At 35.1% G+C, this 17,717-nt stretch overlaps 5 protein-coding genes across 8 annotated transcripts in view; 3 read left to right on the plus strand and 2 right to left on the minus strand.

The window, feature by feature from the left end:
- The window catches only part of LOC124223162 (lachesin), a 179,943-nt gene that overhangs the window by 128,661 nt on the left and 33,565 nt on the right, over positions 1–17,717 (minus strand). The gene's annotated exons all lie outside the window — the stretch shown is intronic.
- On the plus strand, positions 37–5,781 carry rush (rush hour). 2 transcript variants are annotated; one of them, XM_046634912.2, is made up of 8 exons: positions 37–168; positions 1,132–1,196; positions 1,532–1,669; positions 1,781–1,844; positions 2,343–2,468; positions 2,574–2,680; positions 2,764–3,021; positions 3,160–5,781. In XM_046634912.2, exons 2-8 carry the CDS (start codon positions 1,164–1,166, stop codon positions 3,199–3,201), a joined length of 768 nt encoding a protein of 255 aa, XP_046490868.1. In that variant the 5' UTR covers positions 37–168; positions 1,132–1,163; the 3' UTR covers positions 3,202–5,781. The 2 variants fall into 2 exon arrangements, with proteins under 2 accessions (XP_046490868.1, XP_046490867.1); XM_046634911.2 differs by lacking the exon at positions 37–168 and adding an exon at positions 228–734.
- LOC124223167 (nuclear receptor 2C2-associated protein) lies at positions 5,912–6,812 on the minus strand. Its single transcript, XM_046634914.2, has 3 exons — positions 6,598–6,812; positions 6,348–6,438; positions 5,912–6,239 (listed from the first exon to the last, which is right to left on the minus strand). Exons 1-3 carry the CDS (start codon positions 6,633–6,635, stop codon positions 5,955–5,957), a joined length of 414 nt encoding a protein of 137 aa, XP_046490870.1. The 5' UTR covers positions 6,636–6,812; the 3' UTR covers positions 5,912–5,954.
- Positions 6,809–13,100, plus strand: LOC124223158 (serine/threonine-protein kinase VRK1). Of its 2 annotated transcripts, none has more exons than XM_046634897.2 (10): positions 6,809–6,837; positions 8,372–8,566; positions 8,642–8,767; positions 8,846–9,042; positions 9,133–9,376; positions 9,483–9,683; positions 9,890–10,143; positions 10,277–10,527; positions 10,636–10,799; positions 10,883–13,100. In XM_046634897.2, the coding sequence occupies exons 2-10, from the start codon at positions 8,398–8,400 to the stop codon at positions 10,981–10,983; spliced, it is 1,707 nt and encodes a 568-aa protein (XP_046490853.1). In that variant the 5' UTR covers positions 6,809–6,837; positions 8,372–8,397; the 3' UTR covers positions 10,984–13,100. The 2 variants fall into 2 exon arrangements, with proteins under 2 accessions (XP_046490853.1, XP_046490852.1); XM_046634896.2 differs by lacking the exon at positions 6,809–6,837 and adding an exon at positions 7,035–7,251.
- Positions 16,410–17,717, plus strand: part of GEFmeso (Guanine nucleotide exchange factor in mesoderm) — a 44,801-nt gene continuing 43,493 nt past the window's right edge. The window contains exon 1 of one of the 2 annotated variants that reach the window (XM_046634883.2): positions 16,410–17,336. In XM_046634883.2, the coding sequence (XP_046490839.1) occupies positions 17,249–17,336 (88 nt within the window). In that variant the 5' untranslated portion in view covers positions 16,410–17,248. The remainder of the gene's footprint in view (positions 17,337–17,717) is intronic. The other variant, XM_046634886.2, reaches the window with a different exon arrangement.

The following is a 17,717-nucleotide window of genomic DNA, read 5'->3' on the forward strand; positions in this document are numbered from 1 at the left end:
TAATTTTGTTAGGAATTTTCAATAACACCTGCATAAATCACGAATAATCGTCAACAATTATTCGCTGCAATAAAAAGGGGGAGGGGGGAATATTTGATCTTGTTGGAGCGATGTTCAAGTGTTCGGAACACGATTAATCATCGAATATTTGCAACGTTCGAATCATCGGTAATGATCCATCCTTTGTTTCGATAGTTTATTTTTTTTCATTTTCTTTTTTTTTTTTTTAAATTGTCTTTCTATTTCAACTCAGCAACGCGCATATGCCGAAAATCTCGAACGTATGTAATGCAAGTACGCAACTACGCTGTTCAAAATCGTGTGTGTATAACATAAAGTACTCTGACGAAATAACCAAAAGGGGCGACACCAGCATCAATATTCTTGTGCAAATTGTGTGTATTTTCTATACGTGTCACATCCGAAAGAGAAAATCCGATATTTTTTGGCGAGGGTTTGTGAATAAAACAAAAGAAAGCGACAAGAAGAAGAAATAAACTAGGAACTAGTGAATCCGAGTGCATAATATACATACATATATATATATATGCGACGATGAATGGTTAACAACTCGGCTGATATTCGACCCGAGTCATTTGTTCGTGTTTCGATTTTAATTGAATGACTGATAGTAGGCTGCAGTAGTAAAGTACATACGTTTCAAAGTGATTCATGTTTCGAGTGTTTCCTGCTGTTGTTAACCCTGATTCATAGGGCCATGGTTGACCGACTTGGTTAGTTGATTTTTTTTTATATCATATATACTCCGTTTATTACAAATTTTTGCATCGTTAATTAGAACCGTGTTAATTTCATTAAAACATACGTCACATTTCGTTCCCGTTGCTTCCAATAGTTGTGCAAAAAACAAAAAAAAAAAAAAGACTCGGCACTTTACAAGCAAATTTGACACGACTCGGAACTTGGAGTTATTCGTAACGCGTTAAAGTGGGCAGTAGTTATTTTTTGACAGCTGCAACAATCCTACGTGAACGAAAATATTCCGCCTATTAATTTTTCTCGTGTAAACAATCTAAATACAAACGTTTCACGCCTTTTAATCGTCTCATTTAAACACCAGGATATCTTTTCTGTCTAAAATACACATTAAACTTGATTATTTATTCACAGTAAACAGCGAAGCGAATGCCAGGCGTATCGCAATGGTGGAAAGCTGCTTTGGCAGCGCGGGCCAGGTAAGAAATATCGTATTTTTCCTAAAACACGTCACTCGCAAACTGCGTCAATTTAACCACGATAACTACACACCAGCTTTTAACAAAATTTTCGGTATTGGCTCTAAAATCTCTGGGTAAAGTTACGTCTGAGTTTCATTAGATAGCCAGAACGCAACGCGATCTCGTCGACTCCCATCGACGACGTCAAAAAACTAGATTAAACCGTGAATGGTTAAATATTGGAGAAAAACTGTAGAAAAGTGAGGAATAAATTTCTCATGCAATTTGGTAGTGGGGTGAACAAATGATGAATAAATTGATAATCGTTACGTTTTTCATGTGTGTATCGATAGCCACTTGCGGTACCTGGGAGGGTATTGGTCGGAGAAGGTGTCTTGACAAAGATGTGTAGAAAAAAGCCCAAACCGCGGCAATTCTTTTTATTCAACGATATACTTGTTTATGGAAATATCGTGATAAACAAGAAAAAAGTAAGTTTCCTTTCTCAACCATTTCGATAACATACCATACGAAAATTAAACAAACTAAAATGTACGATGCAAATCTGACATCTAAAATAATGCTAATAAATTCATTTTCAGTACAACAAACAACATGTAATTCCCTTGGAGGAAGTGAAACTTGAATCATTGGCCGACGACGGACGTAAGTTGAATCCTTGGTTATTCCAAACATTATTTTGCAATGTCATTACGAAACTTCCCGCATCTCTTTCACACTCATTGGTCATACTTCCCATATTAGTCTAAATGAGATTGCAGAATAAAGTAGTTGTCTAATATTTATTATAATTTTTTCCCTATGCCATTTTATTCCCTTGGTATGTACATCACAAATCGGCTTTAAAATTTATCTACTTGATAAGATAGCGCTTGGCAGAATCCACATGTCCCGACAGTATCACCACAATAATATAAGCATATTTTGACGTATCTTACCAACATTCTTATAATACTTCAAATAAATTTTGAAAACCAGAATATATTCGTGAAGGAAAAAAATCATCTTTAAATCCGTCACTTCAGCAATTGGATAAATCAATAACTTTTCTGCGAATATTAAAAATTGTATGCAAAAATAAAAAATAATCTATACAACAAAGATGCAGTTGCTGTACGTCACTAATATTAATATTGTTTCTAGAATATCGTAATGGTTGGCTGATAAAAACTGTAATGAAGTCATTCCCTGTTTACGCTGCGACCGGTACAGAGAAGCAGGAGTGGATGGCTCATATTACAAAATGCATTGAAGATCTTTTAAGAAAAAGTGAGTCATTGTATACGCGTCATTAAAGAATCATTTTACAAACGTAGCATCAAGTGATTCATGCATTCTACCGCGTATATGCATAAATAATCGTTAAAATTTCAGGTGGTAAAAAACCAGTAGAGGTTCACGCGGCTGTTTGGGTACCCGACAATGACGCGAATGTTTGTATGCATTGCAACAAAACACAATTCACAGTTTTAAATAGACGGGTAAATACATTGTACAAATAATTGAAGTAACGACGTTTGCATTTGTCTCCTAAATGTTTTTAAAAAAAAATGGCATTTTCCAGCATCACTGCCGGCAATGCGGAGCCGTCGTTTGTGGACCCTGCAGTAATAAAAAACTACTTCTGCCTGGTCAGGGTGGTGGAAAACCAGTCAGAGTATGCTTACAGTGTTACGACGCCGCCAGTAAAGTTAAAATAGCAACGACTCCTGGCGACAGTCTGAACAACAGCAAAGATGCACCGCGCAATTCTGCCGATAGCTCAGGTGATGATAGTTCGGGTGACGAAGACGACAGCAATAAGGAAGCAAACCACGACGAGGTAAGCAATCGCACGTTTATCGCTTTTGCAAAAACGGTTCTAACGATGACGTATATTTTTCGAAATTTTTTAGACGTTAGGAAATCGCAAAACTATGAAAACTTGACAATTCTTACTTATTACTCTCTCGTATTGCAGCCAAAATTCTACGGTACGGTTAATTCGTTGGATGAGAAGTAAGTAACACAGCTTAAGGAGGAGCAATATCAGAAGTTATAAATATTGTTTAGTTGAATATTTTTTAAATAAAATATGATTGGAATTTTTGTATAGCTCGATGGTTAAAGGTGAAAATTTATTTATACGTACATTGCAGTAATCCTTATTAATAATATGTCTCTGATATTTGCAATTAACTTTAAACAGAGCGTGGCTCATCCAGATCTATAAAGAAGATTGAAAAAAATCATTTCATTACCGTCCCTCCAATCAAATTTTGTATTTTGTGCAATTTTTATTGAAAGAAAACAAATGCTAAACTCTGTTAAAATCGAGCAGTTTATTTATTTAACTTTTTTTTTTCCTTACTTCTGAGGAAATAATACTTATCCACAAGACACCCATCGAATAAGTGATACGGCAAATGCAGCACGAAATAAGCTCAGCATGTTCATAGCTTGCGTATCAAAGTCAATTCGTGAATAACATTAAATTTAATTCCTATCGATAGATTTGTCTGTAATTTAACGATTATTATTTTTTATTTTTTTCTTTATTCTCCAAGTTCACGTATCATCGATAAAATCAATTCGATACGTCATTGATCTAGCTATACTACGACATTAAGAAATAAATTTACAACTGTGTGCCTTGTAAATGTTATGAAAAATTTAACTTCCCAATGACTAAAAATTCTCATACAACCAGTAGTCAACTAGAATTTACGAAAACAAAATAATGATTTACTTGTAAATTGAAACAATTTGGACCTAGGACGTAAACTTAACTGTAGGACGGCTACCTCAATTGAAAAATGAAAATGCTAATGTTTTTCAAGACAAAATAATACTTCTGCAACGAAATTGCACGTCACAGTTATTCAGCCACGAGTATATAGACTGGACTTATTAGTTACGTCATATATATATATATATGCACTTTTTTCTGTACAATTATATGTATGAATATAATATGTATTATGTGCTTGAACCGATGTTATTTCAAGGACCACAAGTTGTGCAACATACTGAGCAATATAATAATGTTTAGTATAATCACTTGAAATTGGGAGGCGGCTCTAAACTGACAAAATAAATGATACATTTTTATATCGTAGTGACACATGTATGGTAAATATTTTTGCTACGCGTAACATTTTTAATGCAAACTAATGAAGAGATGAAACTTGGATATATTGTGCGTGTTTTACTGTGAAAATATTTTGCTCGCGACACTAAATAAAATATTTAAAGTTTCATTGAGAGCAAACTATTATTTCACATATCTCAATTGAATTAGATTTTCTCTAATAAATTAAAACACTTGTGTTCGATACGAGTTTATCTAAGAAATTTTGCGACTCCATAGAAACGAATTAATTTTATTTTGTGCCCGAGCGAATATTTTTGATACAGTTACAATTGTATGTAAGGTAGAAATCGATTTCATAAATATTTTTTATATTCTAACTTGAGTCAATTATGAATCTACCTGTGTCACTACCTGCGATAATGATAATAAAGAATAAAAATTATTATCCTTCTCTGATTAATAGATGCGATATAATTTTTTAACGCTATACATTACGCATACATTATATGAAATAATACATATAAGGAATATAAAAGATTGTGAGTAAACACATACGGCCATAGGATAATAAGACAGAGAGCTCTTGCTTCGAAAAAGAATGAAAGTAAAAGGGAAACTGCGACGCCCTGGGTAGAAAAAAAATTTTAAATAATAAATATCAAATACTCAATCAATTTCGTGAGATCTAAAAATTCAAAGAAGATAATTGTCATATTAATCGGTAGCATGAACTCCATCTACAATTATTACTTGTGATTACGACGGCCTTTGGATAATCCGACCACTGCGTATTTGTTCCCAAAAGTGTATCGACGTACACTATAAATAAATTACTCTTAATGTGAAAAAATTGTTGGGTGCTCAAGAGATATGAAAGAATTATTTTTTAACAATCAATATTACTGATCGTATATACGTACGAATTTCGCCAAGTACGTATGTACATACCTGCATAATGCCTATGAATGCCTTCAAATCACTGTTTTAGATATTTAAAATTTTACTATACCTTACCGTGTGAAATAAGAATAACGATTAATATTATAATACACACACACACACACACATACATACAGCTACTTCTATACTTTGTTAATTAATCATAATACAAGTGTAAGGAAGTACACGTTGCATTTTCGACATACCCATTATCAAGAAAAAAGTATGAATTGCCACCGAACAATGTTTTTTAATATCACAACTGAATTTGCCCCTTTAAGAATTCAACACCTCGATACATTTATAAATTTAATATCGTTGTGGTATAGGACTTTTATCATGTTGTTTTTACGGCTCTAACTTTTACACACATGAAGATTAACTCATCAGACACAGTAACACAGTATGTGCATACATATGTTAAACGATACGATAAGAATACTTTGTTAGTTAGTTATCGTAAGTGATGACTGATTGTAAAATTTGAAACATCTAAAGTAAAGAAAAAAAAAAAAATTGTTACTTCAAACTCTGTATCTTTTATGTAATAAATTGCAAATTATTTAAGTATTCTGGGTGTGCCGATGAAAGCTATTCAAAAACCCTTCGGTTTAATTTTAAGCATTTCGCCGACAGACAGATGACGAGGGTAGGTGACTTTTTAGGATAGAATAACAGGAATATTCACGTTGCAGTTGAGTCATTTTCAAGATTCATGTAATTATTTTCTACACTTACAATCGTCACGAGTAAAATGACATTTTGTACACAATAATACGTCCGAAAAAATCTGTACTATTTCCAAAAAGTAATTTAAAAGTTTTAGCTCTTACTTTATCAGTAAGTCGAAACTTTTGAGCAGAATTAATATCTTCGGGATAGAAAGGCTCTACAGGCTTCAGGCTTTGGTAATCAGATCCAGCTTCTAAACGACAATCTTTACCAACGAATCCGCCTTGAAACTGAATTTCAAACGAGGCTAACTCAATTTCATTTTCAAATTCGACCATTATCCACTGTGGAGAACCCTGAAACATAGTTAACTATCAGTACCGTTCATTTAACGCTCGAGATAGAGTTAACAACAGTATCGTCACATCGAAATGAATTTAACATAAATTTCTCGTCCCTCTCACCTGATCAGAATTCCAGCACGTTTCTTCCGAGTCGTCAAAAATATACTTTTTCCCATAAGTTTTAACATCTTTATTCAACACTGAACTGACCCTGAAAATTCAACCGAACACAAAATTGTATAACAAAAGACTGAAGTATACTTAGTAAACAAAAACTTAACCCTCATATGCCAAAAAGTATCGATTGGATGAAAAAGAAAAAACAAACCTTACAGACGAAAATAAAACTCTGAATTATTTTCAGACTTACCGTGAATTCCATTTGTATTGCTTGAATATACAACTCATGATCACGATCGCGAATAGAGAACTTTTTCCACCGCGATTACAAATGTGAGATAACCTAACTTGACCTAACCTAACCTAAGACAACACGTCAAAGTCAAAATGCGGCTGTTGCGTTCCGAAATGCATTTCTGGAGTAATATTTCACACACGTCCGTTTGCCGTCTGCAGCGGCAACTGTGACGAGAGGCTGAACATACAATTGGTAAGCAAAATAGTTCGTAATTAGAAGACAAAAACTGTTTGAATGCATAAATATTTCGAAACTTTAGCTTTAAGTTAATCAAATGTTTTCATGAACTTAATCTAACTTTTCTATGCCATATACCTATATAGGTATTTCTTATGTCATTTTGATATTGTCAAATGTTGGTAATATTTAGGAACGCGCGTTCAGCTGATCGGCTCTTAACTTAACACCGATGCGTAAAATGGCGGAAATATGTGTACCGAGTGAAGTTCTGGCAGAATCAGTTGTGAAAAAGTGATTTAAATTAGTAACATTTGATTAAATACAGTGCTGAATGATACGTAATTGATGTGTAAAAATCAAGCAATTAAATCGATAAAACCACACAACCGTCAATTTATACATGTGACTAAACAGTGTTCCCTCTAGGTAAAATGAAACTGAATTAATCTTGAGATGATCGTTTTCAATAATATTTTTGTCATTTTTTAATAGATGTATTTGTTTCGTATCGTTCGTTTGTTTCTCTTGCTTTTTAGCCTATTCCATTCTGTCAAACATTCTGGTGCCTATTATCGCGATAATAGGACCGGTCTTTTATTTATTTGATTCTTTCTGTTTCACAGATATCAACACAACGAAGTGATTCGAGTTATTCGTAACGTTTACGTGATACTTTCAAATTAAAAATCAGCTAAACAGGACGTATCTATTGTCACCAAAATATCCCCATGTAGAAGTGGCAATCTTAATAATTTCTTTTTTCAACACTGTTGTATGTAACATACGTAGATACGTACATACAAACATATGTACAGAATATTATACTCAATGTTACCGTAATTTACCAATGTATGTACCTAATGACTTAACTGTTGCGTCGATATACGTCAGATACTTGCTACTTTTGTTGTAGCATTTATTGTGAAATATTTTTATCATTACGATACGCGTTTGTGTTCATTACTTCAACAAAGATAAAAGTTCAACGGCTACGTTTTGTTTCAACCAGAATTCATCGCCTCCCTATTCTATAAATACCAATGAAAATTTCTTTACGTTTAAATCAAGTTCCCTCATCAATCATATTTGAATTGTATAAATATTTACGTAGGCTATATATTATAATACATATTGTTGTGTTCTATACATTTTGTATCACTAACATAGCCAAGTAAGACTTTAATCATAAGTCTAATAGAAAATTAAATATATCAAATACAAAATACTTCAAAAAAATTGTCAAATGCAATGTCGCTGCAGAATAAAAAAAAAAAAAAAAATAAAAAAAGAAATGACACAAGACTTAAAACTTTGCATAATCGTAAGCGCTTGATTTAATCTTAGTTATATATTTGTAAAGACGTTAAAAAAAAAAAAATTGAAACTTTTAACCCTTGCATCTAAATGTCAGTTATCTTATAAAACATGAAGTTTGTATCATTCATTCCGTTGGTATCTCACACCCTCCCTACAATCCCGGCTTGACGTACAACTCTCGTTACGAATGTTTGACAAATTGTTTAAAACAAAATCTATACTTTCGCAGCCGGCGTGAATGATTGAAAGGCGACGATGGCACCACAGCAGCGAGCTGAGGAAATACCTGTAAAAAGAGTAGCAGCTCCCGGATGCCGATTACCGGCACGTTTTCCACCCGGTGAAATATTAACCGACGTTACTCAACGCCAATGGCGATTAGGCCAACCCATAGGATACGGAGGATTTGGAGATATTTATCTTGGTAAGTTTCTTTCGTGAAAGAATAATTTGTATATTTCGATCCTGCAAACGGTACACGATTTTTTCCAAATTTCAGCATCAAATGTCGTCAATCGAGTTGCCGGTCACGACGCGAGATATGTGATAAAGGTCGAGCCGCACAATAATGGCCCGCTCTTTGTTGAAATGAATTTCTACATCAGAGCTGCGCAATGGCACATGAGTGAGTTACAACCTGATTAGCCTGCTTTTAAATTGGCGATTTTGTTCTTCATTGTTGATAATCGTTGTCCTTTTACAGTCGATAGTTGGTGCAAGCAGCAGAGAATAAGGAGAGTCGGGGTTCCGACCTATGAGGGGTCGGGGTCGCACGTGTTCAGAGGACAACGTTACAGGTTCCTGGTATTACCGCGGTACAGAATTGACGTCAACAAGTTGTTCCTAGCCCGAGGGCGAAAGCTTCACGCAAGAACGGTCTATGCCCTCGCTGTTCAGATGGTAAGTCGTCGATACCGTTTTCTCTTTTGTTCATTCCTAACATTTTTTCAACGTTTTTAACTCTTTATCATTGTCTTTCCGTAATTATAGCTCAACGCGCTGGAATATATTCACAGTCGAGGATACGCTCACGCTGATGTTAAAGGCTCAAATATTCTATTAAACATCGAGGCTAAAGACTTGGTCGAGCAAGAGCCAGAGGCATACCTGGTTGACTACGGCCTGGCATTTCGTTTTCGAACAAGATCCGGAACTCACAAGCCTTTTGCACACGACGAAAGAAGAGCGCACGAAGGAACTTTAGAATTTACATCGCGCGATGCGCACCATGGAAGTAAGTATAACCGGGAATTTGCTTGATTCTATATACTAGTTTCTCTCTTTTAGATTTAATATATTTTATGGAAGAAAAAAACAAAAAAAAAAACCGTCTCTTCCAGCACATTCCAGGAGAGGTGATCTAGAAACACTGGGTTATAATTTAATACAATGGTTGTGTGGTCGTCTTCCATGGGAAAAAGAAAGCGGAGGCATGTCCATCGCTACCAGCCCCGAGTCTGTTCAGGAGCATAAAGAATTCGCACTTTCTGACGTTCCCCGTTTCATGCGCGAATGTTTTCCGTCCGAACAATATCCACCTGGTAAGTTAACTAGTTCAGAGTACGAAATTTTTGTTTTTTTCATCAGGATGTCTTTTTTAGATGTTTTGTTCATACTGTTATTCATTGAATTTTTTTTTTTTATATTAATTATTTAATTATTATATTAATTTACGTGAATTTTTTGTGTGTGCAACAAAAGATTTTAATTATAATCAATAATTATGGAATTTCATTATCTTGAACAGCAACGCTGACAAAGTATATGCAGTACGTTGCTAATCTGGGATTTGAAACGAGACCTGATTACAATTTTCTAAGATCGTTATTCTCGAGAAGCGCGTGGAAGAACGACACAACAGTTGCCTCGCCCAACTCGCTAGTATCCTCGAAGAAAACTCATAAACGCACACCGAATGAAAATATCTCGTATTTAAAGCCCATGAAACGGTTGTGCATCAGAAATGCAGCACGAAAACCGTGCGTACCGGTAAACTGTGAAGTAAGTATCATTAATATCAATCGTTTAACATTCTACTTGAAAATCTTTCTTCAATATTTGTGAAGTTTTACCTATACAATTTTTCAAACCGTTACGCAAAGAAGGTAAATAAATGTGCAATCACGTCTTCCAGATGCGGATGACCAGAAAAAACCACCCGACGAATTCAAAATCACAATTCAGCTGGGAGGAAGTATTAGCCAGGCATCCTGATAAGATGGCAAAATTACACCTTTTAGAACCGCCGTTGTCTCCACCACTTACGCCGCCGCCTTCGCCACCACCACCCGCACTCCCTACCTACGCAATGCTACAGGTTCTTCAAAGGATTAAAGAAAAACAATCGGGCTCAATGAAGTCGCGAAATTCATCTAAAATGGTCGAGTGAGTATACGGCAGAAATTTGTGAAATCTTTCACGATGTCAACTGTATTTCTCCTTTCGTTATTATATTGAAACTAAATTCGACTCTCCCATTGTTCTCACAATCAGTCACGAGCTAAAGGCGAAATGGATGACGCCAGCCATGGAGGCGGTGGCGACGCAGCTTCAAAACAGACTGGCAAGATTGGTAATCAGTACATCCAAGAAAAAATCAGCGACGTGTTGCTCCCCAAGGCTGACAAGATCGCGAGCAGCTTTATTGAACCGACAACGTAAGAGCATGTCCCGTGTCCCGAAATATTTACACAAGTGAAAATCGTTGCGATTTAATCTGACCGAACGTTGAACCTTACAGCCGGCTTTGGGGAAAAGATACTTCAAAGAATGTTGGATTCTTCCGGTCCTATTACTGGAAAAACTGGTAGTCGTGAAATCGAGAAAAAGCGGACACGTTAGGACGGCGTAAATATTTCTCAAACTGTAAACCGACATCACACGTTTCGCGCTTCGTTACCTAGAGGACGAGTACAAAAGTCCTTTAACGGAAGAAATATTGAAAAATCGAATAACGAGTCGACTCTTGGACGCTTGAATGAGTATTGTTTCACGGATTCTCATTAGTTAATTAGCTTATATTAAGTTCGACGATCATCCGAGATGGACAAATTTTCTTATCGTTTATATAATTTATATGCTTTATATACAATATACGATCGTTACGTGTCTCAAAAATTGAATAAGACTGTTCCTCCCCGTATGAGTTAGATTTATTAGACAAATGATGAAAAATTTAGTAGATAAAAAAAAAAAAAAACAAAGAACAAAAGAAAAATAAGAAAATTTATTTGAAAATATCTAAACCACAGCCAGTCTTTCGTTACGGTGTTTGACACTAAACCATTGCATTATGTAGTATTAACTTGCTTTCACCGATGTCTAAATGATATGAAACAAATGAATTACGAATATAATTTTACAATTAATCAATATTCTGTGAATGCAACTAGCTATATGCAATCTCCTACTCTGTTGTTATTATTATTATTTAATTATTATTATCATTCTATAAAGCATAACAATAAGTCTAGATAGCGGTAATTGTAGATTTAATCTCGCCCGTACCTTTGCAATTCTAATCACTTTATCTTGTACGTGCTATTTACGTTTGTGTTGTTCATAATTATTTGTAAAATCGATTTTAAATTTGTCGCAGTTTCGAACGTCCTTTAAGTCTCTTCGGCTTGATTGTATTTTCTTGACAAGATTACGGGTTTTTTTTTTTTTTTTTTTTGTTCCAACCTGAATCGAGTGCTCGGATTCAAACAGCTATAGCTCTCAAAGTGCGAATTATCGATTATACGAAACGTCCGATCAACTAACTATAAGATTTTTAGAACACAACGATCTATAAATACCACAGCCGAAAAACGGAAAAAACTTATAACTTTACTTTTGTTTCAACAAGTTTCATTTGATCAAGAAATGCGCGAAAAAAAATACAACAATTTTCTGCAAAGCACTAGAACAACTCAATATCTATTTCAATTTTAATAATATAATATGTTTAATTGTGGCTTATAGGAAAATACTTATTCCATGATTCGTGAATAAGTTTTCGTTTAAAAGATTCTTTCTTATGCGGGATAAACGGGTTGGATATTTTTTTTTGATTCAAGTCAGCTTCCAGATAAACAATTTGAATCGACAAACTGGAAACTGTATTCGATTCGCGCTAATATAGCAAAATATAGGACAATGCAAATAATACTTCAAATTTAAAACTAATTTGCTTATCCACTAAGTTTATATAACTCGGATTTGTTTCATTCATTTTTAACATCACTAGTCTTCGTGTTATTTTCGGATATGATGAAAACTGTTTTCCATATCAATACATAGTATACAGAAATGTATCGCGTATTTGAAGAAGAAAAAGAAAAAAACAAGAAACCAGCAATATTAATCACGCCAACAAATGAATTACCTAATTTAATTACGTGTCAAGATTGTACCGAATGTAAATACGTTGCGTTAATTTCGTTGAAAACGAAATATATATATATATATAACTCTAGAATAATCATTATATATGTAATAGGATTTTATTGTGTCCCGGTTACACGCGTATGTTTACAGGAGGAACGGTTTTCAAGGAAATTAACGCAACGTATTTGCATTCGGTACAATCTTGATATCAATATATATATATATATTGATAATCTATATATATATATATATTATATGTATATCATACTAACATACCTTATATAGTACGTTACTACTCAATTATTGATGATTTTCAATGCACCGGAAACTGACTTAAATATTTCACGAGAATACAAAACAAAACTTTATTTACCGTTTTTAATTTTTCCGCTGAAAATATGTTCTTTAATTATTTTATTTTGTACTTTACTTTCCCCCGTTAACTGTAAGAATCACACTTCAACGTGATAATAGTGGTAGTGAAAAAGAGAACCAACAAAACGAAACATTGATAAAATGTAATAAAAAAAAAAAAAAAAAAGCTCCAAATTTTCAAATAAATTCTAACAAAATATCATTATAAATATGCTATTACGTAATAAATTCGATAGAAGATTCTTTCTTATTGTCATTTTATATATATTAAGGCAAAATAAATCATGATATATACTACGAATAATATATACCGTAATCTAATCACTATTTCAAATGATTCCGTATCCCTATCCTCGAGTCAAAGAAAAAAAAGAAACACTAATCAAGTATAATTGCCCAGATAATGAAAATAATTTAAATGAAAGTTACAAAATATGGAAGAAATACAATATGATTATATGCATATATGCACCGTGATCAAGACGTCTTACGATCTGTTGGTTTTAAAAATACATAAAGAGATACGTCGTAGACAACAGGTTGAACGGCTATTTATCAGCTGCCCGCCTCTCTAAAAATATACCCTCGTCATCGAGTGTTGAACAATCTATACACGCGCATTATATACATCAATCTTGATACCCATAGCTATAAATAATATACTCATCTATTATACGTATAATAATAAAATATCAACATGCGCGAGAATAAGTTGTAGCAAAAATTGGCGTTGAATCAAAATTCGGTTTCGGTTCGTAGAAGACATAAAAAAAAAAAAATAATCAAACGATGGTAAAAAATATTTGTTTAAAAAATTGGTCAAAACGTTGGTTTGAAAAAATTCGAAATAAAGGTGAGAAAAATAAAATCTCCAACTTGTTTCTCGTATTACAGGCTGGAGGAAAGAATATCGGCAAGATGAACTTAACGTAACCGGGCGATACTCGCGAGATGTTGGTAATCCATTCACCATTCATCCCGTTCCTGGATGCAACAGCAGGCGCTCTGCCCCCGTCTAATAATAGAACGGCGATCCGTCTACAAATATATATATATATATATATATATATTCACACATATTCATACGTTCGTCGTTTCTGTTTTATGGTATATGGTTACCCATGCGCGTGAACATCGCGTCACCGCCCCCACATGCATAAAAACCAAAGAGCGTACGAGAATAAAATTCGTATGAATAATATGTACAGTACGAATATGAAATTGTCGAATTTTAAAAAAGAATCGTCTCGCAGTTTCTTGTCGAATTCCAAATTTTTACATTTTCTTCTGATTTAAAGTTAAACTATAATGATCGAACAAAAATTTCTCCTCATATTCAACTGAAAATTTTTCTTATATATCGTCCAATTAGCGGTGATTCGGTTAATTTTCCAAACCTGGTGAAAATGATTTCTACGATTTTCTACGAATTTTCAGGGAAATTAGATGATTTCCTACAATTTTGTACAATAAAGTGTTTTCGTAAAAGATTATCAATATTCATGGTTTCTGATAAAAGCTTGATATAAATTTTCGTGAAAATTTGTATTTTATCGGTAAAAAAAAAAAATAACTTATAATTTTTTACGAAATAATTCGAAATCTTCCAATTTCTGTAAAAATTCGTACAACTTGGTAGAATCTTTCCCCAAGCTACAGCCTATTCTGCACAACGTGTCAAGAAATATCCTAAGTCCATTTTATCTAGCTGCAATATCGAAAGGCTATAACTGTACGTAGGTATAATATCGAACCGTCGTGGGTGGTTAAAATAAATAATATGGTTTCATGAATTGTGCAAAAAAAGAAAAAAACAAAAAAGGAAAGGGAAAGAAAAGAATGCACCTGCAAACAATAAATTACTAATACGCCGAAGGTGATTGCGGCAGTCTGGCAAAATACCGCAAGAGAATCAATGATTGGACTGTTTTACAGACAGAATAATACCGTCGCGTAGTCGGTGAAAAAGAGGGTGAGGCGGGTGCTTATTCATCGCGATGAATTAGAGTACATGTATAAAAAAAGTGTTCCAACGCACGTTGTATTATACATATATATATAGTATACTCAAGTCACAAATCCGTTCAGAGTCGAGAGCACGAATCGAGGCGTCGTCCTTATATACGGAGGGAGGTCCAGTATGGAGAAATAAAAGAGATTTTATTGCGAGCGGCGAAATGCAGCAGAGCTGAGATGAGATGATTTGAGAGATGACGGGGGAATAGTGGAGTACGTAGTGGGATTGATGAACGAAGCGCGTTGCCCCGAGTTAGGACTCGACTACTCGTATAACCGCGGCAGGTTCGTATCATTGTACGTGTAACGTAAGTTCAACGGTCTGTTGCCGTCGCGTCGAGACTAATCGGTGATCCGTGATCGAACGTGCGTTTGAAATTCCAATTTTTCGATGGCACAATTTTATTTTTCTAATTACGTTGGGGGAGGGGCGGAGGTCGAGGGTTTAAGTTTGAATCCAGAATTTCGAAAAGATTCTGCGATAGCTTCGGCCGCCATTTTTAATTTATGGAAGAATTTGTTTTTGTCAAATAACTGATCACCGATTTTAATCACCGTTTATTTTCATTAAAAATGACAATAAATAAACTTGAAAGAAATTTAATTTTATACATCACAATTTGGTAAAAATTTTTGGTCACGTTGGATATTTACAGATTTGAACTGTAAATTCAAGATGGCGGCTGAAGCTACGGCACGCAGAATTCGGTCGAAGTTCTAGATTTTGACCATCGCCCCGAGCGATTGGAAAAAATAGCATATTCTGTAAAAAAGAGACAAACACGGTCTTTTCGGGGCGAGCCTAAGTTTGCAATATAAGTCGTAGATGAAGAAACACGCGAGGCGAAAAGACCGTTGCCTCCTTGTTCCACGCGATTCTTTACATAACAAAAGTGTGTAACGCGTTTTTCTACGAAGCGCGAAAATTCAGGTTAGGTTCGCGTAACGTCAGATTTTTCAGCGTCGGCGCACGCGCGGAGTACAATAAAAGACCACTTTTCAACTCCTCCGCGCATGCGCATTCGCACACTGACTCTTCCGTCGTAGAACCGGGTATTTCGCGTACTCAAAACACGGATGGAAAAACGCTTAAAGCATGTTCTCGTTTGCATAACCCCGATTTATACGAACGCTGGAAAACTGGTTAGAGAAAATCGGGCAGTAATATGATTTCAGGGAGCACAACAGTTCAGTTTCAGCGTGTCTCGATGAGTCGGTCGTGAACGGTAACGGATTCTCGGTCCGTTCCGTTTCGTATTTCCTTCATCTTCTTCTTCCTCATCTTCGTCTCCTTCTCAACGTCATTAAAAGTTTCGATATCGTCGTCGATTTCAAACCGTGAGACGGATGGATGCAAAGCATCGGCATCGTCAGCAGCAGCAGCAGCAGCAGCAGCAGCGGCAACTCCTCGCATGCATCGTAGGTTACATACGTGCGTCTCCACTAAGCTTATATATAGGTATATGATACGGAGAATCGAGGAGGACTGTTTCGTCTGTTTCTCTGCCGCTTTAGTCCGTGTCGCGACCTCGCGCCGAGGGGATGTCGTTCTTCCTCGAGCGTTCATCGCACGCCGTTTGCCTCCACGATACGTACTCTTTACGTCCTTCTTTCTTTATTTTTACACGCGTGCACGGTATTACAACAGTGGACTCGTCGTTGCGTATCCCTTGTACTTGAACCACGGCTACTTTGTCGCATCTAGTCCATCCTCGAGTTTTCTCTCTTAATTTTCTTCCTTGCGTATCATCGTCAGAAATGAAGAATTTTTTTTCATCTCTTCAAACAAACGAGTAAATAATAATATACATACTTCGTAGAGAAAACAGAGAAGAGAAATAATAACTAAATTAATCAATATTCTGTACAGTTCGTTCGTTGATTTTCAAACCGTTGTTTCAAAAAACCGAATAATTCACGATTCTTGTAATACTGCAAGTGATGATTATAAATAACAACAGTGACAATATTGTTCGTTTTCTTTCCTCCACCGCCACCACCTCCTCCTCCTTTTCGCTCTTAATCGTTATCGGTGATCAGTGATTGAGTACAATGCATAATATATAATATATAACATCCTCGTATCGTATAATTTCGTAATCCTTGTGAAAACCGCAGTGATTGTAAGTTCGTTCAAAGTTGCAAGTAGGTATATACCTACACGCATCTGCGTTGTAAATTTATCATCAATATTCCGATATCAACCGACCACATATTCCATGAAAAAACGACACCAGGCGTATCCCGCGTCCACGTTTGCTTGTAAAAAATCATCGTTACACAAATACGCACCGTGAAACGATATTGAAATCGATAAATCAACCGGCTGGATAATTAAATAATAATGGGAAGCGAGGCTGTCAAAAGTGGAAACGTCCGATCGAGTACCGTCGTTGATTCAGATGGATCCGATACATGGGAAGATTTTTTCGGTAAGTTCCGCGTGTCTCGTTATTGTAATAAATAAAACCGCATCGATCTTTCATGATCTATTCTTCCTCCTCGTTCAAACAGAATTATCGAATTCTGTTACGTTACATATTTTTCTCTACTATAATATCTCCAATATCCTTTTCAATCGCCACGTTTTTCAAATTTCGATCATGTCGAAGTTAGTAACGTTGCCGCAACCGATTCGTGCTGAGATTAAAAACCGTTATTATCTCGCGATTTTGGAACTATTTGAAATCGAGTAAACCGCGAAAAAAAAACAAAACATACCGATTAATATTTTTCCATCTCAATTCTTTCATAAATTATTGTAAAAATAAGAAAATAGTCATGTTTTCCACCATGTTTCTAACTTCAACCTT

The sequence above is a fragment of the Neodiprion pinetum genome, chromosome 7 (assembly GCF_021155775.2).
Source record: "Neodiprion pinetum isolate iyNeoPine1 chromosome 7, iyNeoPine1.2, whole genome shotgun sequence".
Taxonomy (NCBI): Eukaryota; Metazoa; Arthropoda; class Insecta; order Hymenoptera; family Diprionidae; genus Neodiprion; species Neodiprion pinetum.

What these genes read in the sequence shown, in the direction of transcription:
- rush (XM_046634911.2), top strand. An exon ending in TCACAGTTTTAAATAGACGG is followed by an intron (nt 2,681 to 2,763) that starts GTAAATACATTG and finishes GGCATTTTCCAG; the next exon opens with CATCACTGCCGGCAATGCGG. An exon ending in AGGAAGCAAACCACGACGAG is followed by an intron (nt 3,022 to 3,159) that starts GTAAGCAATCGC and finishes CTCGTATTGCAG; the next exon opens with CCAAAATTCTACGGTACGGT.
- LOC124223167 (XM_046634914.2), bottom strand. Translation starts at nt 6,635, where the DNA reads ATGAGTTGTATATTCAAGCAATACAAATGGAATTCACG. An exon ending in CAATACAAATGGAATTCACG is followed by an intron (nt 6,439 to 6,597) that starts GTAAGTCTGAAA and finishes TTGAATTTTCAG; the next exon opens with GGTCAGTTCAGTGTTGAATA. An exon ending in CGTGCTGGAATTCTGATCAG is followed by an intron (nt 6,240 to 6,347) that starts GTGAGAGGGACG and finishes ACTATGTTTCAG; the next exon opens with GGTTCTCCACAGTGGATAAT.
- LOC124223158 (XM_046634897.2), top strand. Translation starts at nt 8,398, where the DNA reads ATGGCACCACAGCAGCGAGCTGAGGAAATACCTGTAAAAAGAGTAGCA. An exon ending in GTCCGAACAATATCCACCTG is followed by an intron (nt 9,684 to 9,889) that starts GTAAGTTAACTA and finishes TATCTTGAACAG; the next exon opens with CAACGCTGACAAAGTATATG. An exon ending in AATTCATCTAAAATGGTCGA is followed by an intron (nt 10,528 to 10,635) that starts GTGAGTATACGG and finishes TCTCACAATCAG; the next exon opens with TCACGAGCTAAAGGCGAAAT.